Source organism: Lynx rufus, unplaced genomic scaffold, assembly GCF_022079265.1.
Source record: "Lynx rufus isolate CCGP_SWC_20201006 ecotype Redwood Valley unplaced genomic scaffold, mLynRuf1.p SCAF_7, whole genome shotgun sequence".
Classification (NCBI taxonomy): Eukaryota; Metazoa; Chordata; class Mammalia; order Carnivora; family Felidae; genus Lynx; species Lynx rufus.
Genome location: NW_025814889.1, coordinates 104,509,721 through 104,524,495, shown reverse-complemented (window position 1 = coordinate 104,524,495; position 14,775 = coordinate 104,509,721). Strand labels below are relative to the sequence as shown.

General features: G+C 32.3%; 1 protein-coding gene across 5 annotated transcripts in view; it reads left to right on the top strand.

Annotated features, from left to right (window-relative positions):
• PPFIA2 (PTPRF interacting protein alpha 2) overlaps positions 1-14,775 on the top strand; it is a 473,921-nt gene that overhangs the window by 288,586 nt on the left and 170,560 nt on the right. For 4 of the 5 annotated variants that reach the window (XM_047065813.1, XM_047065810.1, XM_047065809.1 and 1 more), the window contains one exon: positions 5,507-5,581. The exons of the other annotated variant lie outside the window; for it this stretch is intronic. In XM_047065813.1, the coding sequence (XP_046921769.1) occupies positions 5,507-5,581 (75 nt within the window). The remainder of the gene's footprint in view (positions 1-5,506; positions 5,582-14,775) is intronic. 5 annotated transcript variants of the gene reach the window in all.

The window sequence follows — 14,775 nt, the reverse complement described above, 5'->3', positions numbered from 1 at the left end:
GGTTTATATTAGAAGCATACATTTTATTTGATCTCTGATACCTTCTGAGTATATATTCTGAGTATGTATTTTGAGGAATCTCTGAATATAACAGCATAAGGTATCAGTGGAGAAAACCTGCTTTAGGTCTTTTTAAAAAAGTGGCAGTAAGCTTCTTTTAGCTGTTACTCAAAAAACTTCGACTGACATAAATAAGCCAATATGATGATAATATCCTTGGGAGATTAATAAGGCTTATGACATGATTTTAATTTTGTGAAATGTTACAGAATTAACTTTTTAAAATTAATAAAGCTTTAGGATTTTGTAGAGTGGGAATTGGGGCACTTCAATTAGAAAGTACCTGATAAGTTCTGAGTATTAAAATCCAAATGAGAGATTATTACCCGGTTATATCTAGGTTTTAAGCATGCAGACACTTGTGCTCTAGTTAAAATTTATGTACATATATACTTTTATCACCGGTCTTTCAGATGGTCTTAGACCAGGGTATTATGTGAAGTATGTGCATAAGGATAACTATAATTCTACCTTCTAGATTGTTAAGAAGAAATTGTAGCTTATTTTTCATTTTAGCCATGAGAGGAAAGTAGTTTATGAATAATTTTGAGTAAGATAGAAATTGATATTATATAAAGATCCTTGATAAATATAATATCACTACTATCAAGTATCAAATACTTAATATGTTTGATGTTTAAGTTCATATTCCCTTTATTATTAAAAAGTACATTGTTAAGAATTTGCAAGACTTCATACTTATGGAATGTCTATTATAAGTCAGACAGATATTTGACAAACAAAAATAGATAAGACATTGTCCTTACGACTGAGGAGTTCAAAGTTATTGCTAGAGATTCACGTGTCAATAATGGGTAATGTTAAGAAACAGTATGTACAGTGCAATAGGAAAAGTGCCACAGGAAAAGTGACTAATTCTACTTGAGAAAGTGATTTTAAAAAGTTCAAGAATGTCTTCACAGAGGGTATGACATTTGGACTTGAATATTAGAGAATGTGTAGGAGTTTTTTAAGCAGAGTAATGAAGATACTCTGAGCAACAGGATCAATATGTAAAATAACCCAGATGTATAAGAAGAGCATGGCCTATCCAGAGAAAATGTAATAGTTTTGAATGCCTTGAATGAAAGTGCTTGAGAATGTGTGATCTTAGAAGTTCCCTATATGCACTCCCACATCACTTGAGCGGTATCTTATGAAAGAATGCATGCAAGGCAGTAAACAGTATTCAGGACAAATAACCTGATGGGTGTGAGTACATTTAAGAAGAAAATCGTTGTTGCACAACTTAGACCAGACAAATAATCTACTATGTAGACATTCAGTGAGTTTAGCATAACTAAATGAAGCATTTTATACTATGGCGCTAGGAGCTGTGATAGTATGTACTAACTCACCAGAAGTTCCAGGGACTTTGGTTAGTTCATAGGCAACTGAACTGATTATCAGCTAAGTATTGTTGAACAGTCTAAAGGAAAAGTGTTATGAGCTTGGATTCTGGAGTTGGACAGATATGGACAAGTGACTTCTCTAAATATCTGTTTTCCTCTTTTGAATGGAGAGCTAATAGTACTTAGCTCATAGAATTGCCATGAGGATTAAATGTGATCTGATGTGCAAAAAACTCTTATATGGTACTTAGCATATGGCAAGTGCTCATTGAATGTTAGTGAGTATCACTGTTAATGTGAATAAATTTCAGCACTTGATAAAACTTTCAAACTAAGTAAAGATGTTGGTGTTACTGTTGATCCACATGCTTGTTTTAAGTAGCATTTTATTTAGTTATTGAAGGATTAATCTGTGCTTTCATGGACAGTTCCCCTAGGAATAGCTCACAGCTACTCAAGAGGCTAGGAAGGGTGGGGAAACAAATTACAACATTCTATAAGTACTATGGATACTATGTTATAATACACAGAGATGATCAGAAGAAGATGCAATTAACCATTTCTTGATGACAAGACACTACCGACTTTACAGGGTAAAGTTACACACGAAGAGCTAAACAAAGTAGAGAAAATTAAGCATAGCTATGGATGGTTACAATTACTGGCAGTTGTCATTATTAATGTCCTTATTTATACATCCACTGAGTTGTAAGTTTGAATTTTCCTTATTAGCGAAGACTGACCGTAACTTTGAATATCACTCTCCAATGTGTTAACCAATTTTGGAGGCTGGAGGAAATGATAAATATACATGTTTAAGTATAAGTAAAAATTCATAGTAAATATATATATGCACTCCATACATATTTCTGTGATCTAATATCATATTGCCAAAACTGGATTTGAACTTCTGGTCTAAGGAGAAAACATTTACAATGTTTTCTGTTATAGGATTGATAATTCCAAAATGAAACCCTGCCATACCTTACTTTTAATTTGGAATGTGTGCTTCTTCCACCAAAGTTTCTTTTCATCCTGAAACACATTTGTTATTTTTAGGGAATTATTTTATTTTAAATTCTCAGGGATAGGATGTATGTAGCCTTGAAACATCCTTTGGGGAAAAAATTATTTAGTTATTTTTTATACCCTTATGAAGAAAATTGATATAGTAGATGAAACTATAAATAAAAAATTCTAGGTGTATATAAATATTTTAGAGGTTATACTATAGTTCTATAAATTAAAACATTAACATGTATTAACTAAGAGACTATAAACAATGGATGCGTTGAATGTGGTTAAATAGCAAAAGAAATCAGAAAAGGTTACGTATAGAGCTAAGGATATCACCTGTGTACTTATATTTAGGAAAAAAAAGTTAAAATTATAATTTTTCATGGCATATCAATCATGTCTAGATAGTTCCACAGCACACCAAATCCAAATAGGAAAGTAAAGGTAATTATGTCATTCTGCTCGTGCTGTGCTTAGCAGAGCAGAGCAAAAAGCTAAAAGCTGGTCAGAGACAATATTTTTTTCACTGCTAATGCAATTTAAGCTATATAGACAAGGTAAAATTTTGGGATTCCTTATGCCTTAGAAAAGTTACTTTTTTGCATCCCACCTTTTTTGTTTGTTTGTTTGTCTTATTCAGTTTAGCAGAAATTAGTGCAATATGAATTAAATACAGAGAATAATTTATCCTAATAAAAACATGAATCATACATTTATCTCATAATGTATTGATATTTACCACCCCAGTTTTTGGATTTACAACTAATTCAAAATATATTCAGAAATTGTTTTTATTTTCTTGTAGAGACACCTTTAGATTCATTACTTTGTGGGTAATATAATCTCAAGCTGTAGATACCATTCTAAATTTATTTGAGGGGTTATTCTATATTCAAGTTGTTTGATAAGCTTAATGATTTTTTACCCTTTGAAGACTCACTATAATGAGAATAAAAATGTTTAACTTTGTGGTAAATAGGAATCATATTAGAACAATTTTTGTGATCATCAGTTTAGCAAAGAAAGTCAGGAAGATACTTTAGCCTACAGGATAGCCTGGTTTCAGCCATTCTGTAAATGATTTGAAGAACTCTTTTAGAAACATTCCAGTGTATCAGTATATCTTAAAATAAGACACCTAACCTCTTCACAGCAGTGTTAATGTGATAGTATTCAATGTTGCTTATAGTGAGATCGTTAACTTACATTTTGACAATTTCATATTGCTCTTCTCATCAACTACGATTCTTAGAACTTTCTCACTCAGAACACCTGAATTTTATAGCTGGTATTTTAGGAAGTGGGTGTAAAACTTTATAATCAACCCTGTTAAATATCAAGCACATCTACTAAGATTTTTGTTGATATCTGAATTCCACGTATCAGCAATCCTCCTTATTTTCAGCCTTCAGATATTTGCTTCTTTTACATCTATCCAGGCTGCTCATAAAAAAAGTATTCCCCAAGTCAAATCATCAAAGACTTCCTTTCAAGTAGTTCTTGTTCAGTTATTAATCAGCATTATTAGTTTTTTGCATTTTAATGAACAGTTGGATATTTGTCAAACAGCATGGGTACGTGTCAGGCTATCTAGCACACCTAAATATCATGAAAGATCCTATGTAATTAATTATCTTTGATATCAAATATCAATTCATGTACATACTACTAATTTTCAGAGGATTTGAGCATAACTAAGTATAATTCATATTAAACTCCTCTCAGATAGTTATTCTTTCTAACTCAAGATACATTTCAGGAGTGAAGTGCACCCAGTCACCTGAATATGAATCAGTTATCATTATACAGCACAAAAATATAATTGATATTTTTTAAAATTTCTTGTTAGATTCTAGATTAATAGGATATTAGTGGGGGGTTTTGTCTGCTTACTAATTGAAAAGTAATGTTAAATCAACTTTATTATGTGAATTTCTAAAATATATTTAACCTGTATTCTCACTTAAATCTTATCTTTTTAAAATAGGAATATGTGATACACTAAAATATACTGTCAATGCATTAATAAAATTAGAGCTAATAAAAATATATATTAAAATACATATTAACTGTACAAATACTATAACATTCCCATGGAGCAAATTCTATGTTAGCTCATATTCAAAAATTCACCCTGAATTGCATCTTCAGTTGAAGAACTGTGTATTTTATTGATTCTTTTCTAAGGAAAATTAAGTCACTGTAGACATTAATTTTAATTCCAGTTTGAATTAAATTAAATTAAATTAAATTAAATTAAATTAAATTCAGTTAAAATCCTTTCTCTGAATTCCTTAAATTTTTACATGATAATATATATTTTACATATATGTAATATAGAGCATATCTAAAGATCTGAACATATAATAACTAAAACAATTTTAGAAGTTCTAAGAAAGCAAGAATTAAAGACCACTTCTTTGAGTTTCATTTATTTATGAAACATTTGTAAATCATATTATTTCCAAATCATAAATATTTTCAAACTAAATGTGCAGAATATTCGGTTCTATAAAATATGATGGCTTAACCTTTGGTATCTGGAAGCTAGTTAGGAATTCCAGAGTAATCAAATAGTTTTCAATCCCTCAGTAGCAATGTAGACCTCTAACTAATACAACATTATGAGCAATAGACAACATTTTTTCAGATTCTGAGAACCTTTTATGAAGTTACTCATACCAAATGAAGCTCACATATTATTTTTTAAAAAGTAGAAAGAAAGATTTTGCCTATGTCTCATACTTAATCAGTGAGTCTTTTTCAGGGGAATTCATAATATATTTTTGAACTTTGCCTCCACTTACTGTGAGTCAGAATTAAGAATAAGCAGGTCTGTCTCTTTCCCGTTAGAAATTCTGTCATTGAGACTAAAATGACTTGCTTATAAGGAAATACCGTGATAGAGAGATGCTATAAGGTGACAATGTATTCATAGAATTTATGAGCACTTAGGGCTATAACTACGTTAAAAATTTGCCAAATATGACTGTCTCGGATAATGTTAATGATGGATTCAGCACAGTTTAACATGTATGGGATGTACATTACTGCACATATTTTGGTTTTTCTTCTAGGTAAGGGAGCGACTGAGGGTTTCTTTAGAAAGAGTCTCTGCACTGGAAGAAGAACTAGCTGCTGCTAATCAGGAGGTAACATACCAAACTTTCTCCTCTTTTGAGGTGTGATATCACTAGCATTATAGCCCTTGTGTTTCACATCACTTTGATTAAAACTGTCACAAAAAATAAATTACATTCTGTATATGCCACTGAACAAGGTGTGTTGAAACCAGTTGCCAGAGTCATGTTTCCTGATATCTGGTGGTTCAGATCAGTCACTTAAAGATGAAAAGAAAATTATCAAGCTCTAGTGACAAAGTGGCTTAGAAAGACTGCAGTCAGAATGCCAGTCCTTTCAGAGAGTAAAACACAGCTCCAAAATTGGAAAGCATGTCAAATATCTGCTAAACTTAGAAAATGGCACAAATGAAGTTAAGTCCTTGGAGATATAAACATACTTCCCTCAAGGTTCTTACTATTCTTATCTTCTAAAGCATCATGCCCGTGTTTAGTGGCACCATTAAATCCACTTCTCTTGCTCTCATTCATGACTAAGGTATTATAACCATCTCTGAGATTTAAAAAGTTGTGTTTTTTTTTCTTTAGAAAAATTGACTTATTTTGGTTTTTAGTATACAGATTAACTTGGGTCACTAGACCAGATATATATATATATATTTTTTTTTATATATCTGTAAAAGAATATATTAAAATATATAAACAATAATCTATATAGGCCACTAAAATCGACCCATCTCTTTCTCTGTCTCTAAGAGAGAGAATACTTGTAAGGCTACTTTTTCCTCCAGAAATGTATTCCAGTAAGGTAAATATCGGCATTGGCTAGTTGGACATACTAAAATAATTCTACAAAATATTCTTATTTTAAATATTTAAATATGTGGGCGGTTAATGTCATTAATTATAAGTATTATCAGGGCATTCTTACTACAATAATATTTGCATTTACATTACACACACAAATACACATTTTTAAAGCATGTTAAAAATTTCATCTAGTACAAATCACCTTGTTCTTTAAAATAAGCTAAACCAAAAAAAAAACAAGTTTAAAGTTTGGCTTTGTTTGTTCTGGGTTTAACAACTTAAACTTTAGAAAAAATGGACTTTTAATTGCAGAGACAATCAGTTCCATGTCAACTAAATGCTAGCTGTGTTAAAAACATAAACGGTGGCATAATAGTTAAAAAATAAATAGACAAAGCATTCAGTTCAGCTTAATAAACTGGATGGCTTCAAATAAATAAAAATAAATAAGTAAATAAAACAAAGGTAAATAAGAGATTGGTACATCTTAGTCATCACAGAAGAAAAGAACCTCTGAGATAATGGATGATGACGAAGAACTCAGTCTTTTTATGAGAAAGGATAGGTTTTACCTATACAGCAGGTATATGCATTCCTGGAACGTCCAGAAAGAAAATATTAAATGTTTGTTTATTTTGTGTTTTATCATTGTTAATTTTGATTTTCATGTATGTTTAAAAGTACATTTATTTTGGGTACATCCCTCAAAACATTTTATCATTAAGGGTAGAGAAACAAAAGCTTTGGCAACTACGAATATGAAAGCCTTGCTTACCATACAGTAATAAAGCCTCTGTCTGTTATAAACAAAGGTGAGGTGAGACCCCTTGGCCAAAGTATGTATGCTGTGATAAAAATATCCCTCAAGTTCAAGTAAGGCGCTGAAAATTAGCTCCAGAAATGGCAACTGAATAGTTCAATTAGATATAAAATGGGAGAACAACACTTGAGGGAACCAAAGCAGAGGAAAGACTTTTGCTGGTTGTCTTAAACATTTTAGCCTCAAATTTTTTGTAGTCTCTTATAGGCAGCATTGTCCATTTGATTCTTATATGTAAATTAAATATATTTTAAATCATTAACATCATTCTACAATTACTGCCATCCTTCTGAATGCTTTTTGTTTTGTTTTAAATAATTTGTATAAGAGGATAGTAATTGTGTGGTCATTATTAACTTCAATATGTTTTCTTTTTGTTGTTGATTTTTATTAACTTCCAGGTGGCTTAACCAGACTCCCTACTTAGGAAGCCACATATCCACAGATGGGGAAAGGGGTAGCAAACTTATCTTAGTTTTCTAACAATAAATTGTTTATAAATAATTAATGATTTTAAGAGAGAGTACATGGGAAAAACCAACTTTTACTTGATAATGAAATTTATATTTCACTATGAAAAACAAAAATAGAAAGAGAGAGAGAAATTCTGATCAGAAGACACCTTCAGTGTGAGTTCTTAGAACAGCAGTTGTACATGAAATCTCTTATAAGTAAGGCATCATGTATTGATGATGAGAAACATTTAGAAATCTGACAAAATAAGCTTAGAAAAAATGTATACTATTGGCAGCTTTAGAAAGGGGAACTAGGTAAAGTTTGATTATTAGAGGAAGTAACTGAAAATATTTTAGAAAACAAAGGACAATTTTTTATAGAAAAAAAGAGAACTATTGAAGAACACATTCTTAAGAACCAAACAAAAATATGTAACATAGCCGAAAACAACCAGGTACTAGAACAAAATTCTGCATATGGCTAAATTAGCAAAGCGTTGGGGAAAATTTCATCCGCTGCTTCAGATTTTAAATTAAAATTAAAAATACTTACAAGTGTCCTTTATAATTCAATCTATGCATTTCTTGAGTTCATATAGCAAGCTTGACAAGTGAGGATACCACATTATCAGAATCTGATTCGTGAGTTTCTGGTAGTGATAATAACCATCCAGATAGCAAGGAATCTATCCAAACATTTTCCTGAATTGTTTCAGTTCCAAAATTCAGAAAGGAGAAATCAGAGAGCAGAGGTTAAGACTGCAAGTGATACCTTGAGATATAGATATAGATATAGATATAGATATAGATATAGATATATAGATATAGATATAGATATAGATATAGATATAGATATAGATATAGATATAGATGTAGAGTCTGAGAAAATGATAGAATGTAGTTTATTCTGTCATCGTTATATTATACATATATATCAGCAGAATAATCCTGGAAGTTTGGTACTGCTATTATTTTACAGATGAACCTAGAGAGGTTATGTCTCCTAATATGCCATTCTCTCCTACTAGAAAATGTTATCTCTGAATTTGTCTTAACTCTCTGTATTCAGGCAGTGCCAATCCCTCCATTTAACTGTGGCTACTCATTTACTCCCTTCTTTTTACATATACATTAAAACCACTATAGTTCAGGTCTTCATAAATTCTCACTTGGAATATTACTATAGATTTTTATTTATTCTTGTCTCCTATCCTTTTCTGCTATATAATTCTCCAAGGTTAAACTTGCTAAGCAAAGCTCTAATCATAGTGACTATTTTTAATAACATATTCTAATGTGTAATATATACTTATATGTAATATATAGCATATTAGTGTATTAATAACATAACGATATACTGTGTTATCATATGTTAATAATATAGGGATATATCAAGAATCTCTTCAATGGTCCTAACTTACAAATCTAGCTCTAACTCCCACCCCCTTACTGCCCTGACTGAGTCATTCTAAGGTCTTGTTAAAATATAATATTCACTATTTTTGAAATCAGCCAACATTTTTCCTGCATCTTATGCTAATGTCTCTCTTGGAATGCTTCCACAACCCCAATTCACACACTGAAATCATATTTCCCCATTTAAACTCAAGTTCAGACATTACCTTTTTAATGAAATATTTTATGATTTCTTGCTAATAGTCATCACTCCTTAGTTTAAATTGCTAAAGCTCATTGCTTCAGCATTTATTATGACTGTTCAACAACTATTGGGGTTGATTATATATCTGTCTAAGCCTAAGTGGTTAGTTCCCTGATAAAGTGGACTGCATCTTGTTCATTTGTATTTATTGTATTCACCACAGTGATATGAACCTCATGATTAATATATATTTGTCAAATTTCATTGTATAGATTTGTTCTAACCAGTGTTGTCACATTGTTCTTTTGCTGTTTCCTTAATATTCAAGTTTAAATAACCTTCATGCTCAAAAACCACAATGTATTGATTTTATGGATTATATGAACAAGATGTCTTTCCAAATACAATTATTGAGTAACCACCAAGTGCAGAAAATTCCAAGTATCTGACAGGAAGAATAGGAAAAAAATAAAATAAGTGAATCATAATGCAAATTTTCATGCAATTTTCCCTCAAGTGATGAAGACGAACATGTAAACATAAGTAAGATATAATGTCGTGCAAAACTAAATAAATGAAAAATAGAGGCCCAAAAAGCAGAGAGAGGAGGGTATTTATTCTGAACCAAAGGATCAGAGAAGGCTCACCCTTGAAGGAAAACTATGATTTGGCTTTAAAACTGGGGGGAAATGTTTCAGGCTGAGCAGAGCGTATGGAAAAAACAAAACAAAACCTGAAATTGGCCATTTCAAGAGTAAAGGATGATGTTGTGTTGGTAAGGATTTGGGTGTGAAAAGATGTGGCAGTAGAAAGTGGGGTGGTGGGGAGGACTCAATTTCAAGACGGCCCTAAATGCCATACGCAAAGTGTAAAATTCATACGTTATGAGAATAAAGAAATGAAATGAGAAAGCGTTGAAGGCTTTGTTTTATTTCTGTTTTGTTTTGTTTTGGTAAAGTGAAAACCACTGAAAGTATGTTCCTTTTTTATTTTATTTTATTATTATTATTATTTTTTTTGTAAAGTGTTAGGTTAGAGTGGAGTAGAGCTTGAAAGCTGACATGATTAGCATGGCTGGCTGATGTAATTATCTGCTATGTGATTTTGATCATGACACCTCAATTCAACAAACATTTAATGGGCATCTTCTGTTTCCCAGGCAATGAATTAAGTACTAGATATCAAAATATTAATAAAACTCAGACATTGATAAGTCAGTAGTTCTCTCAAGTATGAGAAATAGACATGTTACAAAGAAATTATAGTGGGAAGTTATTATTTATGAGGATGGAGTTTCAGTTTGGGAATATGAAAAAAGTTCTGAAGATGGATGGTGGTATAACAATGGCATAACAATGTAATCATACCTAATGTCACTAACCTCTACACTTAAAAATTGTTAAAATGGTAAATGGTACAGCTTACTACAATGAGAAATTAATTATAATACAATATGACTAATGTGAAAATGGGAGTAAGTACAAGGTTTTATAATATTACAAAACAGAGTAACCAGTTGTATGGGCACAAAAGAGGAAAAGCAGATGGTATTATAAAAGTTTTCCTAGAGAAATTTTGCCATTTGCAATAACATGGATGAATGTTGAGACAATTACACTAAGTGAAACAAGTCAGACAAAGAAATACTGTAAGACCTTACTTATATATGTAGAATCTAAGAATGTTGAACTCACAGAAATAGAGTAGCTTGGTGGTTGCCCAGGCTGGAGGGGTGGGAGAAATGGGAGAGGTTTGTCAAGGATACAAACTTTCTGTTATAAGGAATAAGATTAGAGGATCTGATGTATATACCATGGTGGCTGTAGTTAATGATACTGTATTGTATACAGCAAATTTTAAGATTTGCTCGAGCAGGAGATGTTAAATGTTTTCACCAGCAACAACTAAAAAATGGTAATTATGTGAGATGATGGAGGTGATGTATTAACTAACCTTATTGTAGTAAACATTCCAAAATATGTACATATATCAAATTACTGTTTTGTATGCCTTAAACTTACACAATGTATTTATCAATCGTATCTCACTAAAGGTGGAAAAATATTTCAGAATCTTCCTAGAGAAAAAAAATTACCTAGAATTTGAAGGATGACTTTAAAGAGCTTACCAGATGGACTTGGAGGAAAAGAAGGGAAGCAGGCAGGAGGAGGGATGGGGACTAGGCTGCAGAAAATAGCAGATCTGGGTAGGGACGCCTGGAGCCTGGGCAACAATGAGCCAATGAAGAGTCATTAAGGAGGGAAGGAATGTGATCACATTTTCAATTTTGCAGACCAGTGGGACCTCCAAAGGTTAAAGGTAAAAAAATGTATATGATAGCCAAAGTACGTGTTTATAGTTCAGATTTTGAAAACTCACTATGATTTTTTGAAAGAAATAAGGGACTAGTGTCAGAAAATACTGAACTGTGTAGAATGGAGGTATTCCCAAGTCTGGCATTTTTTATGTTCTTTTAGTAATGGAAAATAATATAAATTAAAGAATCAAGACAATATTGTAAATAAATATATATACATAATAAAAATTTGCTGTCATTTTATGCCTCTTTGAATAACCCCACTTAGGTAGATTGTATTGTTAACGTTGAATACTTTTTCCAGGCCATTGTCCTACAAAAGTGAATTCAGGTTATTTAGACACAGAAAATACAATAAAACCTTTATTTCTTGCAGAGTATTTTTGTTACTGCTTAAAATTGGAAAACCACACACACACACACACACACACACACACACACAAAATGTACAATAAAGGGAAGTGCAAAGAAGAATAAATAGATTACTTCCTAACAATGTGTTCTCTTTTAGCAGAAGCCCATATACTCTTAAAATTATTTAATTAAACGAGACAAAATGGAGTATTTAGAAGTTACAGTGAAAACTTAATTGACAGACTAATTTTCACTGAATGTACAGGTGTGCTTATTTTAAAAGCTTTTCTACATGGCTGCATTATACATAAAAAGAACTGGCACATTGAATTGTAGGCTGAACTATATAAATTTTTTTATATTGCTTTCATTCTGTGTTGTTTATTCCAAGCAGTGAATTTACCAACTTTCAATTAGAATTTTCTTAAGGAAATTAGCATTTCATTTCACTTCCTCTATAACCAGCCTTATCCTGGGAGTCTAATTTCCTAAGGAAAAATTAAAGAACTTTCATGGGTATATCAAGTATCATTTGCATTCAGAATATTGGATCAGAATGGTGAGAGGAGCTACTGGTAGCAAGTTCACGTTTGGGAAACTTGTAGGACCATGGACTGTGGCCATTGCTTTAAATACATTACACCATTAAGTCATCGAAATGATGTATTGGGTTTGGATAAGACCTAGCACTCTGTGGAATACATGGAAATGAATGGAGACAGTGAATAGATACAGGTAAAGGGAGAACCTACCTTAAAAAGCAAATAAAAGTCTGGGAAGGAGCAATGAGAGATGTGAGACTCAATTGAGTCAAGAGTTAACGAAGCAAAAAGAAGGGCACCTGGGTGGTTCAGTCGGTTAAGCATTGGACTTTGGCTCACGTCATGATCTCACAGTTTGTGAGTTCAAGCCCCACCTCAGGCTCTGTGCTCACAGCTCAGAGCCTGGAGCCTGCTTTCGATTCTACGTTTGCCTCTCTTTCTGTCCCTCCCCTGCTCACTCTCTGTCTCTCAAAAATAAGTAAATATTATTTTTTTTAAGTGAAGCAAAAAGAAAAAGAGAAAGTGAGAAAGAGTTTTAAGTGTAGAGATTGGAGATGGCCAACAGTGTCAAATGTCTTATGAAGACATAAAAGATTATGTTTAATATGAGGTGATTAGATTTACAATTAGGTTTCTGGAAATGTTTGCAAGGACAGTTTCAATAAAATATAATGGAAGGAGAATAGCTGTGATGGAAAGAATTTATGAGTCAATTATAAGTTTAGAAATGGAGATGATGAGTAATATTCTTCTGAGAAGTTTGGCAAAGAAGGAGAGAGGAGGTTAAAAGCTGAAAAGGTAGGCAATATTGAGAAATAGCCTATTGAAAAAGCTTTCAGCCAAGGAAAAAACAAAGGAGAAGCGATTTTTGATGGGCACCCACAATAGAGGATGGGCATGGTTTCAAGATCTATTGTAGGTAGTAGAACTCTTTCCTCTGAGAAATGGAGAAGGGAGAATGGAATATGTAGTGTAGAGATGAAGGAGGAGTTTGATTTGGAGGGAAAAGAAGGCATAGAGATTTTATCAGAAATATTTTTCCCAAGGAAATAAGGGTCCTCTGCTAAGGGAGGTGGGAACAGAGATACTTTTTATGAACTTAAATAAAATTAAAATAAGACAATGTAGAATATGGCAAGGAGCCAGTAGGACCAAACAATGAAGGGGCATCCGGGTGGCTCGGTTGGTTAACTATCTGACTCTTGATTTTGGCTCCGGTCATGACCTCACAGTTGATGAAATTGAACCTTGCCTTGGGCTCCGGCTGACAACACAGAACCTGTGTGGGATTCTCTCTCTCTCTCAAAATAAATAAATAAACATATTTTTAAAAAAAGATTAAACAAGGAAAATCTCTCAGGGGAGATGCTCATTGAGTTCCCCAGTGAACTTATAATGGCTGGTTTCCACAACACTTACAAACTGAAACAACATGGATTCTACCATGATGTTTCCTTATGTAAATGTATCAAGGTTTGTTATACATCACAATTTGAAAGAAAGAAATAGGAATATGAAATTGAAGTTGTTTCAGATGACTTTGGCCACTTTGAATAAATCCAGAAGTGAAATGCTTTTCTAAAATTTGACAGGGGTAAAAATCAGGAAGGTTCTAAAATCCACGAGCAACTTAGCTATATTTACATAGTTGGAAAGAAATTTAGTAGCTGAACATGATCCAGAAAAATGTGGAAAGTGAGAGAGCTTTAGTAAAGAAATTTGCTTTGGGGGAACTGATAGCAATACTCATCTAAACTTATGTGATCATTTATTTGCAGACTTAATGAAATGACCAAGCCATTTTCCTCTTCAAATTAAAGCTGCCATTTCTGTGAGTGGAAGGCTCCAGATGTAGAAATAAGAGACCACTGCAAAAGTTCTTGAGTTATTTCAGATTCATAAAATTCATAATTATTTATCTCGATAGACTCTGCCAACTACTTGTTTTTTGGTTCTTTTCATTCTCTTTCCCAGTTCCATGAGATGAATGTCTATTACTGCCTTCATAAAAATGATTAATCGTACAACAACCTTCTAATTTCCTGCATGTTTACATATTCCAGATAGCCTAATTCAGGTGACTAGCTTATTTTCACCATTAGTAAATGTATGAAACTATTTTCATCATTAGTAAATTCAATGACCAATTTTGAATTAACATTCTCACAGAAAGTCAAATACAAGTTTTTCTGTGTTTTATTAGCATTTGAAGCAAGTCATTATCACTACACTTACCTGAAAATATTGTTTAATGACAGCAGTGTTTGCATAAAGTAATGACATCTTGCAGCTCCCAACTTCTGTCCCTTGAAGACAATGTAAAACTCTCCAATGTGACATTTTTACCTTGCCTGCAAACTATTATGAC